The 17,173-nt window shown below is 47.4% G+C and overlaps 1 protein-coding gene across 3 annotated transcripts in view; it reads right to left on the bottom strand.

The window, feature by feature from the left end:
• Window positions 1–5,381: 5,381 nt before the first annotated feature.
• Window positions 5,382–17,173, bottom strand: part of SLC35F4 (solute carrier family 35 member F4) — a 121,789-nt gene continuing 109,997 nt past the window's right edge. For 2 of the 3 annotated variants that reach the window (XM_074582412.1, XM_074582409.1), the window contains exons 5-8: window positions 11,107–11,232; window positions 9,236–9,428; window positions 7,046–7,135; window positions 5,657–6,124 (exon numbers count right to left, since the gene is read on the bottom strand). In XM_074582412.1, the coding sequence (XP_074438513.1) occupies window positions 5,883–6,124; window positions 7,046–7,135; window positions 9,236–9,428; window positions 11,107–11,232 (651 nt within the window). In that variant the 3' untranslated portion in view covers window positions 5,657–5,882. Of the gene's footprint in view, window positions 6,125–7,045; window positions 7,136–9,235; window positions 9,429–11,106; window positions 11,233–17,173 lie in introns of all 3 variants that reach the window. The other variant, XM_074582410.1, reaches the window with a different exon arrangement.

The raw sequence follows: 17,173 nt of genomic DNA, 5'->3' as shown, positions 1-17,173 counted from the left end.
CAGCCACAAAGCACCAACATCTCTTGTGACTTTGCTTTACGACAGGTTATGCAGGGCATGAGGGAGCAGAGTAGCTTAGCCTGTTGTTGGTTTTTGGGTTTTTTCTCTTCTTCTTTTCAAATGAAAATATGAACTCAACACCCTGCTTCCCTCCTGAATTTCTCAGTGCTTAGTATCTATTTTTCCTTTTTTTTTTCCCCCTCCCCTGCTGAGAACAGGTCATTCCTGTTAAGCAGCTCAGGAAAATTGTGACATAAATGCAAGGACGGATGTGTCAGAGCAGCGGAAAACCCACGTGGATGTTAAAGCTAGCGCCCATCGTGCTGTATCTGGGTGCTTCACCTGGGTGTGATGCTGTGGCCCTGGCCCTGTTGGGGTCCTCGCAGCATCCCCATGCCACCAAACCCTCTCTTTTGGCCAGATTTCTTTCCAAGCCATATGGGTTTCCCCGCCTGCTGTGCAGGATGGCACCACGGCCTGGCGTACAGTGATTTAGGGAAGGGGATTGCAAAGGGACAGACGTACCCGAGGCTGATATTGCTCCAAGCACTTCACTTCTGGGTGAAGAGATGCTCATCTTTGCATTTAAAGGTATCCTTCTGGCTGGTTCATGAGCACTGGTCCCACCTCCCCTGCTGCAGTACAGCTCTGTGGTATATGTGCCCGGGGGTGTTAGCCTGACAGCACTGCCCAGCACCTTGATGCTGCATCACTTAATGACCAATATCTCCCAGCAAATCCCTAAAATCTCAGCATTGGTGTACTTTGGAACTGCTCTTTGATCTCCATGTGCCTTTACTTTCTAAAGCAAAGAGCAGTGGTGTGGGCTTGGGGTGGGGGGAGGAAGGCAGGCTGCAGAATGATGCCCTTCCTGCAGTTGCTGGGGCAAAGCAAGACCAAGTTTGGGGTTGAACTGGATCCCAGAAGGGCCCAATGGTACTGGAAGAAGCTCCCAAATAGTGTTACTTGCAACTGCTCTGCCAAAATTACCCCTTCGCACTTTTACCTGGGCTCCCTGGGCAGTGGCTGTGCAGGGTGTTGTGGGGATGCTGGGGGGTTGCTGGGTGAGATGTGCACGTGCGGTGGTGGAGATCATGGCTATCGGCATCATATCAACCTGCTCGGCTTGAAAGCAAGCAGTGTCAGCCCCTGCTACAGCCCAAGTAATCCTGTGTTAATCCTTACATCGGCCTTTAACACCAGCCGATGGTGCCTTGGCAGGAAAGGATGGCTTGAGGTACGTCCGAGCTTTGTCACTGCCCTCCTGGTAATGAGAAACTCATCCTTTGCTTTAACTGGGGGGCTATTTAACACAGTCTTTTATCTGTATTTAAGGTTCAGTTCGATTCACAAACACTGTGCTGTAGAAACATGGGTCTGGAAGGATCTTTGGTCCTGTATGTTGCCCTTAGGGACAGCACATGGTCCCTCCCAGGAGAGCTGGAAGCTCTTTATACCTTTTTCCCATTTCATTTATCGCCTGAGACCGTCCATGAAATTCAGCTGGAGCCTGCAAGTGATACTGATTTTGCCAGAATTTGATTTTTCCAGCAAATTTATTGTAGGCAAAATGAAATCATCGACCCCCGAGCGCTCTGGTGCCCTTGTTTTAAGGAAGATGCCGGGAAAAACTCAAGGGTAGGGCAGTGCCGTGACTTGGGGCAGAGCGTTTTCCCATGGAGGAGCACAGTGTGTTACTCACCTGCACATGGAGTAAAGGAAAACCAAGGGGAGGATTCAGCCCAGGGCACCAGCCTGACATCCAGCCCCAACAGCAGATTACCTCTGCCTTAACACTTCTACTTGAAAACGAGTTTTAAATTAGAAAAAAACACGGGCACGGGAGGAGATGGAAAGTGGGTGGCATGGATTTTTGCCAAAATACTGCCTGGATTTTATGCAAATCTCTGGTGGTTAAAGCAGAAAGAAGGATGTGAATAGAGTGTGACTCTGTGCATAGACTTGCTGCTGTTTGCTATGCTTGCAGTGCGGTTAGCTAGCCATAGCGCGAACAAACGGAGCAGCGAAGAGAGGAAAATGATCCAGCATCGTTTCAGTGGCTGGGATACACGCCGGTGCGACTAATAGATCCTGCTATTACACATCTGTAAAGTCAAGAAATACAGCTCGTTCCTCCCTCTGCTGCCTGTCACCTGGATTAATGGAGGATGTTCATCTTTTCCCAGCAGAGGCTGAGGATACCAGCGGTGCTGAGATGACATAGTCGGTGGCACCAGGTCGCTGAGCCCTCCGGAGAGGGAGATGCTCGAGGCAGGTTATTCGCAGCACGTTTTGTTTTCTTCCAGAGAGCCGGGTCCTGGCATGAAGGAGAATCTGATAACGCAGCTGCCGGATCAAAACTGGCATTTTCCTTGGGGTGCAAGCGAGGTGGTGCGGCTGAAATGAAACCCACACGTTGCTGGAGACGGTACAAGGGCTCATCGGAGACGCCCGCGGCGGCAGAAGTAACCACATCTGATCGGCTGCTTGACAAGCGTGATTATTGGTCTGCCTTCCTCTGATGGATCGTTGGTGCGGTCGCGCAAAATAGCCTCCATTTATTGTCTGATTTCGTGGGTTTAATGGGTTTTCTCTGGCTGAAAGGCTGAGCTGCACTCCAGGGAAAACAATTACCTTCCTCGCTTAATAAGGAAGATGAACTGCAGGCTGGGCAGCAGGCAAAGGAGGGGCCTTAAGGAGTCGCTGAGTGGGATGAGCACCCCCCTGGAAAACATCTGGGCACAATGCAACCGGGGGCAGCAGGTGCCTGCTCGCCTCCGGGGATCTGGGGCACTTGCGGCTACGGTGGTGGACATTGCCCGGAGCTGATGGTGGGAAGGATGCAGGACCAAATCCCTCCTGTCCCCCCATAGCAGGGGCTGCGGGGAGCGAAGCGGTGGCAGAGAGAGGGGAAAGCCTTCTGCAGCCTCGGGTCACGCCTTGGCGCTCTTCCCTGTACATAAGATGGGGGATGCTCTCTCCAAACAGAAAGTCTGGGTTGGGTCGGACGGTGTCTGTCAAGCCTGATGTGAGGAGGAAGGTGGCTGCTGCGCCCGGAGCTACGCGTCTTTTCTCCCCATAGAAACGCAAGGGTGATCCCTGGTCCCCGGGGATGGGACACGCTCATAGAGAGTGACAGGCTGGCACATGCCCCTGGCTATGACATGGCTCAAGTAGGGGAAAAGTGACTCAAACGCAGGGATTTCACATGATTTTCCCTGCTGAATGCTCAACAGGGTTTCTTGAAGGATCCAGTCCTGGGCCTGAAGATGCTGCCATGCGGCTGCTTGCCAAAATGTACTCCTTAACGCATGCTAAAAGGAAACGTTTGTTTTTCCTATGTGCTCAGTTTGGCAGGAGCTGAAATTTCAGTGAAACACAACTCTAAAACTATCTAGTAACGTAAATGAATATATCCACTCCAAAATCCACTTGGGGTGGTGCCCAAGCTGCCACGTGCTATCTGCTCTCAGCCAAACCGTCCCATCACTAGCTCCTGTTCGACGTCATTCCCTTTTTTTGACCTTTTTTTGTGTCTAGCTCCTTTCGAAAGCAGCAGACCAAGAGCCGAGCCCATCTTCTCCAGTGCTAGAAGAGACTTTTAAAAGACCGTGTGTGTACTCAAACCTTACACCTCTGGCTTTGGCCCAAAGGGGATGAGTGTTTGGGTTGCTTTCTACAGCCCCAATTCTGCAGCCACATGGGATGAAAGAGACCAAGTTTGGTGGGGGTTTTTTAATATATTTTAAAATATATTTTAATATATACAAGTATTTTGTTAGCTCTGCTGGTTGCAAGGAACAGTTTAGGCATGAACGTTAAAAAATAACAAAAAAAAAATCAAATAGAAGAGAGTCAAATAAAAAGGTGCTTTTGTTATTAATACTTGAATTGCTTTGTTTGCAGCAGTATTAAGCCCTGATAGCCATGGGGATGCGCTGCCTGCCCGCCACCCCCCAGCCCCATCACTGCCACCTCTGCTGCTGGGACCAGCCATGTCCCCGGGGCAACCCCGAGCCGTGGGGCTCCCATGGGACCACCCCGTGAAACAGGGCAGTTCCAGGGGTTCATTAAGACTCACCAGCCAGGACGTGTTCGGAGACAGGTAAGCTTGCAATCAGCCTCCGTATAAATCACAGCTTTGCACTGGGTGTGCTCTTGCTGTTATTTTAATAACAAACACAGTTGTTGCTACCATATAACTGGTGTTATTAATAACAAACACTTCCTTTCTCTAATATTTTTTTTTCCTGGCAGAAATACCATCAGAAATACCCCTACTAGCTGCCTATCAAACTCACAAACAGTGGGCAGGCCAGTAGAGCTCAGAAATCTGTGATATTTCTCCATTGTTTGTAATCTTTCCTTAAAAGGAATAAAAAAAATATACGTCTGCCTATCAAGTGCTCTCAAATAAAAGTAATCTCGCGTGGTCACTCGAAGGAACGTTGTAAGAGAAAACAGCCAGCCGAATTTACGCAGCAACAGGCTTAGGGAAGGAACGGGGTAGGCTGGTTGGTTTTTTTTTGGCTTTCAAAAGGCTTTTCCACAGCAGAGGTTAAGAAAAATATTTGTTTGGCCAAAAGCTCTAGAAAATAGGAACTGACATTTCCCAGGGATGCTGGCAAACCAGGGTGTTCAAGCTTTCATGAGAAGCTCATTGGTCAGCTGGGAGTGCAGCTTTTCTGGGAGAAAAAGTGATAAATAAGGCTATTTTTGGCTTTACTAAAGGCACCTAGAATCCAGGGCTGCTGCCAGAAAGCTGGCGCTGGAAAGAAGAACAGCTCAGGGTGGCCCTGGGAGGGATGCAGGGCTACCATGGAGCTGGTTATCTTTCACGGGGGCAAAGCTATGGGTGCTTTCAGGTTTATAGGATGTTTGCAGCTATGTGGACACTGTCTGGAGCAGACCATGGGTGTCATGAGTTGGGTCAGTTCGCCAACAAAGGCTGGGACAAGCTGTGAAGCAGCAGTCCTGGAGTCGAGGCTCTGATCAACATCAGCTCAACTGCTCCGCGTGGGTGACCAGGGCAGGTAGAAATGCCACCAATCAACAACTTAGCAAAACTGGTTTAAACTGTTTTACCTGGCAACAGCTCACTTAAACACACTGTTCTCCTATGTTCAGCAACAGACTTCTCTTTTCCAACCTGACTGGGAGGTGAGGTGTCTCCCGTACCATCATCCCTGATGACGCCCCGGGTGTCACGTGGGTTAGGACATCTGTACTGAGCCATGGATTTCCGCTGGCTACACAATATTTAGTGGAGAGAAGATGCCGCAGCTCCGGGCTAACAGCCCTGTAGCGTGTCCAGGTTATGTGCGAAGTAGTTTTCATCACGTATTTCACAATAACCTAACTTAATGAAAAATTAATGTTTTGCACATCACAGGGTATTTATTCTGATAATAATGCCTAGTAACAACATGAACAGCAGCTTCCATCAGAAATGAACTCTCAAAAATGCCAGGAGAGGTTCGAAATGGCTTTCCAAAACTACTACCTCACTGAAAGGTCATAGTAAGTCAACATGTCCAATTTTGAGATTTAGCTGGAAATATCCAAGATTTGTATCCTTGAGAATGGTTCTACTTTTGCCAGCAAAAGGAGATAAACATTGTAGACTTGATCCATATTTTAAACCCACCAGTTCAGTAAGACACAAGCTTAGATGTTTTTTATTACAAAACATTTTATTGTAGTTATTTACACCCGTTCCTTGATAAGTGTATAAATGTAAACATTTATTATAGATGTATTTCTCTTATCTTACAGTCCATCTCCAGTTCAGAGTAAATGTTGGTTTTAAGCATACAAGTAGTGAGGAGATTTAAGCTATATTCACAGAATATACACCTGCGTGCAATTAAAGTTCACCAGCCCTAAGCTAGTGGTATGGACACTGTCCCATTAGCTCTACTTCTGCTTCTCGTGTGTACACTGGAGTCTGTGATGTCATCGGCATGATCCTCACTTTTCTTCTCTTTCAAGCTGTTGATGAACCTCAGGGTTATTTCATCCCATTCCTCAGGGAGCAGCATCAGCAGAAAACCGATGCAAATGATGATGGTGGCTCCCAACCTCACTACGCTGAAGATCATTTTGTGCTTCAACAGATCCACAGCTGTGAAGAAGAAACAACAGTGCCGTCAAAACTGTGGCAGGACGATCTACAGCATCGGAGCAGCCTGGCACATCTCTGTAACCTGTGTGCTGCACTCTGGCTGTGACACTGGCCACGTCGCTCTCAATTCTCTAGTGATCACCTCCTTGACTTCAGAGAACAGCTTTGACCTGAGAGCGCAGTACTGGAAGCGCCACATCTCCTCTCTGCCTTCATGCAGGCTCTGAGGAAGCGTTGTAGGGCCAGTCTAAGCCTCAAGGTTTCCATTTCTGCTCTGAGAGGGGAAGGTACTTTATGGTAACTCTTTATCTACAGCAGGATGCATCAGCATAATGTTTCTGTGGGCTGCATGGACCAGTGATGCAGGTCAAAAAGCTGAAGTTGATGCCTCCAGGCCCAGCCTCCCAGCCCCACAACCAGCAACAAGCGCACACCTGAGCCCTTCAGCAGCCTCTTACAGGTACCGTTTGGCAGCTCCGACATGCATTCCCCTAAAAATAGATGTTTCTTTGAAAACGTGCTCAGATACCTGGAGTGGCGAGGCTAAGAGGGTGGTGGAGGAGACTGGAAGAGCAGAGACAGAGGCTACTCAAGAAGACAGGACTCTGGAGTAACCTTCCACCCTGCCCTGCTGCCGCATGGTAAGTCACTGCAGCAGCAGCACGCTGACCCTACTACATCTCAGCAGCAACCAGCCTGCCCTCTGGACACATCCCATCGCTCACAGAGAAAGGAGCCAAGACAAAAAAAACCAGACTTTCACCAACTGAAACACCCACCATCACCAGCAGCTTCCATGGAAGATGAAGACTGAACTGCTTCTGAAATACCTGACAACAGATTTTGACTAGACAATAAACTGCTTCTGCTGTCTGCATGCTCATGTGCTTATTCTGCCACCAACAACCAGGGTACTTGTACCTGCATTTCCAGGGACACTGAGCACTGTGCCAATAGAGATCAGAATGGGGTACGTAAGCACGACGCCGACATTAACCAGAATATTGAAAGCTAGGGAAAAACAGAGAAAATAATACGTGATTATGTGCAAAAACACTGGAGTGAGCCTTTTCTCCTCCACCTTGACCCTAAAAGTATGATCCGTGCTCAGTATGCACACTGCAATTATGTAGTTGTCACAGAGTGATTGATTTTTATTTTTTTTTTTTTTATATATGAGTGCAAAATGAGGGGAAGTTCTGCAGGGGAGAAGAGGGAGGGCTGTACGGCCTTTCACAAACTGTAGTACCAAGGTTATCAATCACGCTTGTATTTCTCAGCTGTAATCAGATACCAACAACCTAGTTTTGCTGCCATAAGCCATCACTTCTCCTCCTACCAGAAAGATGGTGACCCTGGGTTCCCCCCTGGGCTGAGGCTGTGCTGTCCTTCTCTTGGTAGGACACGTCACTGATGAAAGGCCCCACGGCCCTCTAGCAGGACCACACCCCAAAGGTGACAGCGGCAGGAACACATACTCTAAAGGACACTACAATTAGCTGATGATATTAACTGTGAACTAAGGAGATTGGAGTGAGGCCATGGTCTTGCTGCTGTGTTGAAGGCAAAATGAAAGCTGACAGAGGTACAAATGTTGAACACCTTTAACTTATGGGTAGGTTTTTTTGTTTGGTTGTTTTTTTTCACATGGCAGCTCTGGGGAAACCTTATAGCAGCCTTCCAGTCCCTAAAGGGGCACCAGAAAAGCTGGGGAGGGACTCTTTGTCAGGGAGTGTAGTGATAAGACAAGGGGTAACGGTTTTTTAAACTGAAAGAGAGGAGATCTGGATTAGATATTAGGAAGAAATTGTTTACTGCGAGGGTGGTGAGGCACTGGCCCAGGTCGCCCAGAGAAGCTGTGGCTGCCCCATCCCTGGAGGTGTTCAAGGCCAGGCTGGATGGGGCTTTGAGCAGCCTGGTCTAGTGAGAGGTGTCCCTGCCCATGGCAGGGGGGTGGAACTAGATGGTCTTTAAGTTCCCTTCCAACCCAAACCATTCTATGATTCCCAGCCAGCTCCAATTTCCTTGAGAGATCAAAAGCAAACTGCAAAAACTTCCCTTTCACACTCTTCCCTAGAGTGTTCCTCCAGCTCTCGCTGCCAGGGGCTGGTGCTGGGCGCTGTGGCAGGACCCCAGGGTCCCCCTGAGCACCCAGCACCCAGTCCTGCTGGTGAGTCCCCCATGTGAAAAAGAGCAAGCTTGTCTGCTCTGCAAGATAAAAGCTTGGATTTGGGTTTTATATGCTTGGGTAGATCGCTGGGTGATAAAATAGCCCTACTTTTCGTTGCTTAGGTGCTGGCAGAGCAGCTGCAGTTCTGGTTAGAGCAGCTTCAAGGTGGTTTGGCACCTCAGCTGTCAGCCCCTCCATGCCTCAGGACGGCTGTGGATGGGCTACATACCAGGCAATGACATCCTCTTTGTTTCCATTTAATATACTTGTAGCAGTGACAAAAAAACCTCTTCAATTACAAAATAATAGAGACTTTACTAAAGGAAAGGATGTTGCTATATATCTGGAAATTAAAACGCCCCTGGGCTGAATCCAACAGCTCTTCTGCCTGGCTAGAGGCTGGCAATCGTGGCTCTGAAAGAGGGAGCCTTGTGGAGGGGAGGTGAGGACCACAGGCCATGGACCAGCACCAGCCTTTGCAGGCTACAAAGCTGTGTGAGCTCTGCCCTGAGCCCCGCAGCACCAACAGGAAGGTGCCCCATCGCTGTGGGTCCCCATGTCAGTGTTCACCCCCCGCCCAGAACATGCCAGGAATTGATGAGGGACACACGCCGCCCTTTGAAATTGGATGTACAGCAATCAAGCTGTGCCAGAGACAGGGAAATATCAATGAAACTATGGTAGGAATGTCACGATGAAAAGTGGACAATTAGTAAGACTGCTTCACGTTTATTTTCTGCTATTAATACTAGTATTAAGGTTTCTTACGAAAAAGATGCATCGGTTCTCGAGGAATACCTCTTTGCACTGGGGTCAGATTTAATCTGTGAGAGAGCTGTGCTGCTTAAGGGGGGAATCATTTGTGCATGGGTAATTTTGTACTGGGGTGGGCAGGGAGGGGAAAAAAGCTAGAAAAACGAGTAAATTTTTTTATCACATACCTAACCAGAGGCCGGCCACTCCACACAGGTAACCCCACGGCACAGCAGAGAAGGGGGACCAGTACTCCACTTTTGTAAAATACAGTATGATCGGGGTAACAGAGATGAAAATTAAATTGAAGAAGCCCAGGGTAGAAACAAAATGAGCCGCTTCCCCAAAGTTTGCACTTCCAAGAAACATTTTGAACAAAACCTGCAAAGGAGAGAAGAGAAGAGGGTTTTAGACTTCGTGCCTGCGATGGGAAGCAAAGTCCTCCAGCAACTTTTGCAAGGGCCATTTTGGTCTGATTTCTGCCATTTCCTGTGTTTCAGCCCAGAAGCGGGGTACCGTGTTATTACACCATAGATGGTTGTGTCTGTACAACAAAGCTTAACACAAAATGCCAGGAGGAGCGAGTGTAACTAAGAACCTGAAGACAACGCCGTTCAAGCAACAGAAGTTAGAGGATTTGGGCTGTACTTGGCACTGTTAGGAGCCCAGTGGCATCCATGGCATAAACCTGCCACGAGAGGAAAGCCGAGCCTGGATGGACTTGCTTCAGGCTCACAGGTAGCCTGAGCCTCGTGGAGGATTTGTCCTGCCCGAGTCTAAATCAATGCACTTTGAGTGATTTGCGAATGGCCACAACACATTTATCAGCGAGACAACCTATGTCTAAAGCTGGGAGGCAACTTCTCATCCCACTGCAACTAAATACAAACTTCTGCTTCTGTTTACACACACTTCAGCCTCCCCCAGCTGACATCAGGGGGTCTAGAGAACAAGTTCTACGAGTGACAGCTCAGAGGAAATGGGATTGTTCAGCCTGGAGAAAAGAAGGCTGATGGAAGACCTTATCGCTCTCTACAACTACATGAAAGGAGGATGTAGCCACCGGGGATTGGACTCCTCTCCCAAGTAACAGGCGATAGGACAAGAGGAAACGGCCTCAAGTTGCGCTAGGGGAGATTTAGGATGGATATTAAGAAAAATTTCTTCACTGAAAGGGTTATCAAACATTGGAACAGGCTGCCCAGGGAAGCGGTGGAGTCACCATCCCTGGAGGTATTTAAAAAACGGGTGGTGTTGAGGGACATGGTTTAGTGGTGGACTTAGCAGTACTAGGGTGACAGTTGGACTCAATGATCTTAAAGGTCCCTCCCAACCTAGACAATTCTATGATTCTGTGTTTGTAAAGTTTTTCCCAAAAAGGCAGCTAACCACAGATCTTGACGTACATGTAAATTAAGGCAAAGACTTCTCTATGCTAAATCCCAGCTATCTGGTTGTACTTGATGACCCTGAAGGTCTCTTCCAACCAAAACGATTCTATGATTCTAGAAATACACCTAGAAATACAGCCCAACCTGTTCCTCACTCAGGCATGTCCCTGCCTTCTTCATCCCTCGCCTTCAAGAGCAGCCACCGCTTTCAAGCAGGGGGGGCAAGACCTGAGTGTCCCTAACGCACCGCCCGCACCAGGCACATGCAAGGGCTTGGAGCCCGGCATGAGGGCAGAATACGCAGGAGACGCCGCAGACTCAGGCTCTCCTCCTCCCTGCCGCAGATGCCAGCCCCCTTCGAAAGGGTGTCGAGAAACTGCGGCGGCAGGAAGTGATTAAAACATGATCTGAAACCCCTCGCAGCTGAGTAACGGAGATTTCATTAAAGGCTCATAAAGCAAAGTCATTCTGAATATTTGGCAGCTAACAACTAATTACCCTCAGAGCAGATTTCCTGACACTGTGACATCGCGTGGTCACAATATGAATGATGCAGGAGGGATGAATAAAATAAAGCATCTCTTTTCTAGTGATTCGCTTTGTACTCGTGCATTTTTAACATCCAATGTTAAAGAATCTAAGAATACTAATAAACAGTTATGACCTACCTTATACAATGCAGATGTAGAGGCTGATCCAACGGCATATGCTACCCCGATAATTGAATCACCCTGGAAACCATCTGCATATGCCATCATTACGATTCCTGTGATTGCCATTATTGCTGCAACTATCTGCACAGACAAAACAAAGCAATGTAAAGCTCGGCGCAATTTCATTACATGGAAAGAGATTATCACTGTGTGGGGTTTTAATGAGTGTCACTAGCTGCTTTCTCTGACTTGAAGCTTTCTTGCTTTCCCTTAAATAGGGAAAATTATGTACGGATGGGAGAGATGTAAAACATAACGAAAGTGTATGCACTGATAGCAATACGGATCTATAGCATTGCAAATTCTCCTGGGACCTACTGACAGAACATCCATCATTAAGTGTTTTATAAGCTAAACATCCACTTTGGAGATAATGACTCCAAGATGAAGACATTTTAAGACATTATGCTCTACTATACAAGAAGACAAATATTGAGCAAAGCCATCAATTTGACTTGAAACACAAACATTTATTTAGATGACAAGCCTTCCTGGACATCACTCCAGGAGAATGACTCCTGTATTATGGAATACCAGTGTACCACTGGGAGCTCTTCCAGGCTGGTGCATGGTATTTCCTAACAGCCCTGCCAGCTTTCTTGGACAGACATGACCAAATGTCTTTATGAAGCCTTTACCTTTGTGCTTCATTTTTTGGACTAATTTGAAAATTCCAGACAGAGCTTCTAAGGAGCTTCAAAGAAAAAGAACAGAAATAATTAACTACCCCGTACCTAAAATCCTGGGTCTTGACTCCAAAGACCTTAAGGAAGTGGTAGGGATCCCGAAATGTTTTATTCTTTGAAAAACTCCCCATCGCTACCTAATTGCCCTCAGCAGGTCAATATGGAGTCTGAATTTCAAAGACACTGAATACCTAGCTTCCATGGACTGCAGAGGAAAACACGTTTCCTCAGATCTGTGGAAAATCACAGCCCCACTTCTGAAAGACAGGGGGGTTTATAGAGTTGTTTTTTAAAACATTTTATCATTATAAAAACGCTGTTCATGTAGAACAGCTCACTAGAGCTGGGTGTAGAGCAGAAGATGCATAAATGCAGATACCCAAAGCTGGCTGTTACAGAATCAGCAGCAACACTTAAGGTTCAGACCCTCTTTTCTATTCCCAGGTATCCATTAAATCACACAACTGCTCAGCAGATAGGCAAGGCAGGCTCTCCCCATTCTTACAAAGGAAGAAACTTCACACCACAGACCTTAAAAGCATCTTAATCAAATCACGTGCCCTTCTGCAGTGAAGCCTGACTTTCAGATCTCATGCAGTTTAACCAGGAGTCCCAGAAACCCCACTGATACTCATCCCAAGCAGATGTGAGCCAGACTAAGGCAATAACCACAAAAATCCCACAAAACGTTTTCAACAGAGACGGTCAGTAGAGCAAAACCATGTTCCAAGGGACCGGGACACATGCCTGACATAAGTAAACGTGTCCACACACAGGGATCAACCAAGGATCAACTCCCAGGGTGGAGCCAATCTCCGAGACTACAGGTCAAAATGTTAGTGCTCCTAAATCCCACAGGTATCTAGGCCAACATTTTCGCTGAGGAACTCATCTCCCGGGTGCAGCTTTAAGTACTTCCCTCTCACTGTTAGCCCTATTTTACCAGTCACTGGGGCACATGGGTACCCCCTCGCATTGCTGTCACAAACCACAGTGCATGGCTATATCCCACCTTACTCCTATTTAAAACATCCAAGCTCCAACATACACTTCACCAAAGCTGCCTCGCTGCCACCTAAACCTGACGATACCGTTGATGCCTCCAAATTCACCATGAAGTGGCACTTGAGATATAGATCCCCCAACTTAACAAGGGCTGGACTCACAGTCACTTGGGTGTAACGCAAGGTTTGATGAGACCTGGAAGGGCTTTAGCAAGAATTTTATTCCTTCCCAGAATAACACATCCCAGCAGCTGGGGCGTTCTGGGAGAAGGGCTTGAGTCTCTTCATCCAGAGGAGGGACGTGGAATTAAAGTGCTGTCTCTGGGCTTCAGGTTCTCACCAGCGAGCTGCTGAGGAGGGCAGGGGAGCACACTGCATTTTCCAGTGCCTAAATGGGAACCTGGCCTTCACCCAAGACCCCACCCTCCGCTGTTTGCCCTGCTGAAACATCAGGGCACATCTGTCACAGGACGCCCATACCATCACCCAAGAGGGAGCAATGCTTATTTTGATCCCTGAGCTTAATCTCCCTGAGGACCTGCGAGGAAAACAAAGTTCAATTCTCTTAGAAGAACTGAGTTTCAGTCCCGTTCATCAGAAATGGTCCCTACAGAGCTTCTCCCTCCAACCTTTGGTTTAGTGACTAGTTCGTTAGCAATATAATTGTGCAATACTGCTGCTCTCTTTACAGTTTATACTAAGATACAAATACCACAAAAGTCCAGCCTTGAAGCCACACAGAATTGCACCCAGGACCTTCCAGCCATCGGCATGGCCCCCTCCTATCAGTTTCCAGATCCCCCCTCACCCCGCTCCACTGCCGGGCTGGTTTCATCTCACGCTGCACTGTGCGTCTTGCCTCGCATGTAAATTCAGATGTAGCATTCCAGCTGTCAGCTGGAATATTTCAGCTGTAATATTTCAAGCAATGTCTCCCATAAGGCAAAACAGAAAAGTCCAATGTAGTTATTGCCACCTTCCAAGGGAAAGAATCGAGATTTAACTCTTGGTGCACTCATCCCTCAGATCCAGCAAGTGAGTCCTGTCCTTGTATTAGTGGAAATGAGTAGATCCATCATCCCCAAGAGGAGATTCTTCCTCTTGGGAAAAACGTCTTCCCAGTCTGACCACAACAGATTTAGAGAGCCAGTTTCCTAATTTAATCAAATGTTTAGAAAGCCAAGCACTTTTTTCCCCCTGAAACAACTAAAATGATGGACACATATGGAGCACCATCTCATGAGACATTAGATAAATAAGACCTGACACTGGAAAACAGCGAGAACATTATTTAAGTTTCATGTTCAAAGCTCTCCCTGCAAATTATACACCACTGCATCAGCACAGATGACCTCTGCCTAGCAATTGCGGTGTTTGCTTCAGAGACCCAAGAGCACATCCTGCAGGCTTCTGGAAGCTGGCAAGAAGCAGCAAGGTCACAGCGAAGCAAAGCTGGTTGTTGTAGCCGACAGCTCGTTAAACAAGGCTTTTAATTAATGGAAGAGGGTAGTAACTTTCTTTTGGAGCCTCCTAGGTAAGGAATGAAATTAGCCTGCCTCTTTTTCTCCCCCCTGGAAGAGAGCAAGGCCAACCAACATTCTACTCAGGAACATTTTTTCCCCACATGAAGCACAGCAGAAAATGAGGTGCTACAGTAAAGAAAGCTGTCTCCAGGCTAAAGTCAACTTTTTTGGGGGGAAAAATGTCCCCAAACCACTCTGTACCTACCTGATAAGCATTAATTCAACTTCACAGATGAAATACAACCAAGGGCTCAAACATGCAAACATTTAAGCGTGTAGCTAAATCTAAGCAACGCAAACAACGGAACTACTCAAACACGTGAAGTCTTCGAAATGTTTTTGATTGCTCTGAGCCAAAGCTGTCTGAAATTCCTTAAGTCCTGGTGTAACATGGATACGTTATTAATTTCTGAGAAATTCAGAAACGTCCAAGCAAAGATTACGGTGCAGAGAGGGATTGTGCTATGTTTCCTTGTGCAGGGCAGTAGGTACTTCAAGGCACCTAAGGTCTACCTGCACTACTTTTGCAGGTAAATAGCTATACAGTTATTGCTGTATAAGCACTTCTCATACGAATACTCTTTCTCCAGCTGGTGTTTTTCTCTCTTGGGTTGGGTGCAAGCTCCTTCCCACGCTACAGCATCACCACTGAGGGCATGCGGCTCTCACTGCAGAACGCACACAGCGGGTAGCTTAAACGTAGCCAGGGTAGCAGGTCTCTGCATGGAGCCCCCAGAAGGACTTCTACGGCTAGTCAACAATTCCATGGGCAAGATTATGCTGTACCATAAGATGGCCATCAAGACAGGTTTGTCTTTAGACAGCCCATCTGAAAATCCAGCCCCCCAGCCTGGCTGGCCGATGCTTTCCAGGGTGTGCCAGAGCGGTGGGGGACCGGAGAGCCATCGGGCTGCTTGGAAACACTTTGGAGACCATCTGCTATGAGACCAGGTGGGCAGGGAGCTGGCAATGCTGGAAATCTGCCACAGAGCCTCGTCGGCTGCTGGTTTTCAAGCCCAGGTAGATGAAAGCTGTCTCAGTGCATCGCCGTCAGCTGCATCCCCATCTCCAATGCACCGCAGACGTGCCCGGTGGCTCTGGAGCTCCAAAAGAGCTTCCAGGAGCTGAGCTCCTTTCGAAAAACTGGCTGTGCTCCTGGCTGCCGAGTGCTTTCGCAAAAACACTGGCTCAGAGTATGTGATTAAGCTCTTATTTCTTTTCATCCCCTTACTGTCCAAATAACCTAATTACACGTGTTCCCTGAGAGGCTGGGGGGCGAAAGCAGCAGAGGCATTCAAAGCACAAAAGGCTGGGTCCGCGCTGCGCTGTCGTATTTTTAGTTCTCAAACACTCTCCTGCGTGGTTATTAACATCATTAAGTGTTATTCTGGCAGGAGGGCTGCTGGAAAACACTGCTAATCACCTTTCCAGCACCGGGCATCTAGAACCTGCCAGTTAGCAGCAAAACCAGTCTTCTTTCATGTGCGGGATTTGCTGTTCGCTTCTTCTGCCAGGTTTTTCTTATGCAAACCTCACGGTGTTTACAACATTAATACTAATGCATATTTATAGCAATGTTTTTTTTTATTATTTTAGTCAGTGAAAAATAACTAAGAACTGAAAATAGCTTTAGTATTTCTCATCTAGATTTCTTTAAGAGAGTAGGTTAGGAAAATACAAGAGCTATGCTTGCTTTTCTAGAAAGACGCTGCTTTGAGACAAACATTAGCTTAAAGGGTACAAAATTTCCTATTTTTTCAACTGGAAACTGAGATGATCAAGGGGCAGAGGAGGGAAGTTACCGTTCCTGTTAATTTGTGTAGAGAAGAACCAAGGATTTCAAACCCTGCTTATTCTTTAAGTTAGTCATCAGCAGCCTGAGGGCAGGTCACATTCACCTGATGCTTCTCTATTTTAAAGGGTAAATTGAAATTATAAATAAATAGTATATGAAATTTAGACTAGATATTAGGAAGAAATTTTTCACTGAGGATGGTGAGGCACTGGCCCAGGTTGCCCAGAGAAGCTGTGGCTGCCCCATACCTGGAGACGTTCAAGGCCAGGCTGGACAGGGCTTGGGGCAACCTGGTCTGGTGGGAGGTGTCCCTGCCCAGGGCAGGGGGGCTGGAACTAGATGGTCTTTAAGCTCCCTTCCAACCTAAACCATTCTATGGTTCTATGATCCTCTGAAATAGATATACAGGTGTCTGGCTTTAGCACTGCAAGATGAAATGTCCGTGTCCTTACCTTCAAGGGCACTATGGCTGAGGTCTGTGGTGCTGGGTGCACCTCCTCGACTTTGCCTGGTCTGGGCAGACCCTCCACTGAGGCAGCCCAACAAAACCCTCCTGGCACATCCCTACCCAAGAACTCACTTGCATGATGGCACATATGTCTTGAGGTGCCAAGGCCCCGTGCCATTACTAATTGCCCAGCCAACCCTGTCTCACCAGGAAATCAGGGGAACTGTTTTACTTCAAACAATCTCCTCTTCCATTCCCGGAGCCCAAGCACAGTGCTCTCTTCAGTGTGTTGGCGTCTGCTCCAAAAGTGAGATCAGATGCCTGGGAAACAGAATGCCTTTTCCTTTAATTTATGAACCCTTCTCTCACATTATTAATCAAAAAAAGCTGCTGCCCTCATTTATTTTTTTAAAAACAAACCCACTCAGATGACTGTCCTGATCGATCACGCTTTCCATGGAACTTAGACCCAGTTGTTGGTGGTCCCTTCTGGTCACAGGCACCACACCTGGCCCCAGCCAGTTCCTAAGGAAGTTCAAGGCTCTTCATAGTTTAATCAGGATTGT

This window comes from Larus michahellis, chromosome 4 (genome assembly GCF_964199755.1).
Source record: "Larus michahellis chromosome 4, bLarMic1.1, whole genome shotgun sequence".
Taxonomy (NCBI): Eukaryota; Metazoa; Chordata; class Aves; order Charadriiformes; family Laridae; genus Larus; species Larus michahellis.
Note: the sequence above shows the minus strand (reverse complement) of the source record. Positions and strands in the feature narration are given on the sequence as shown.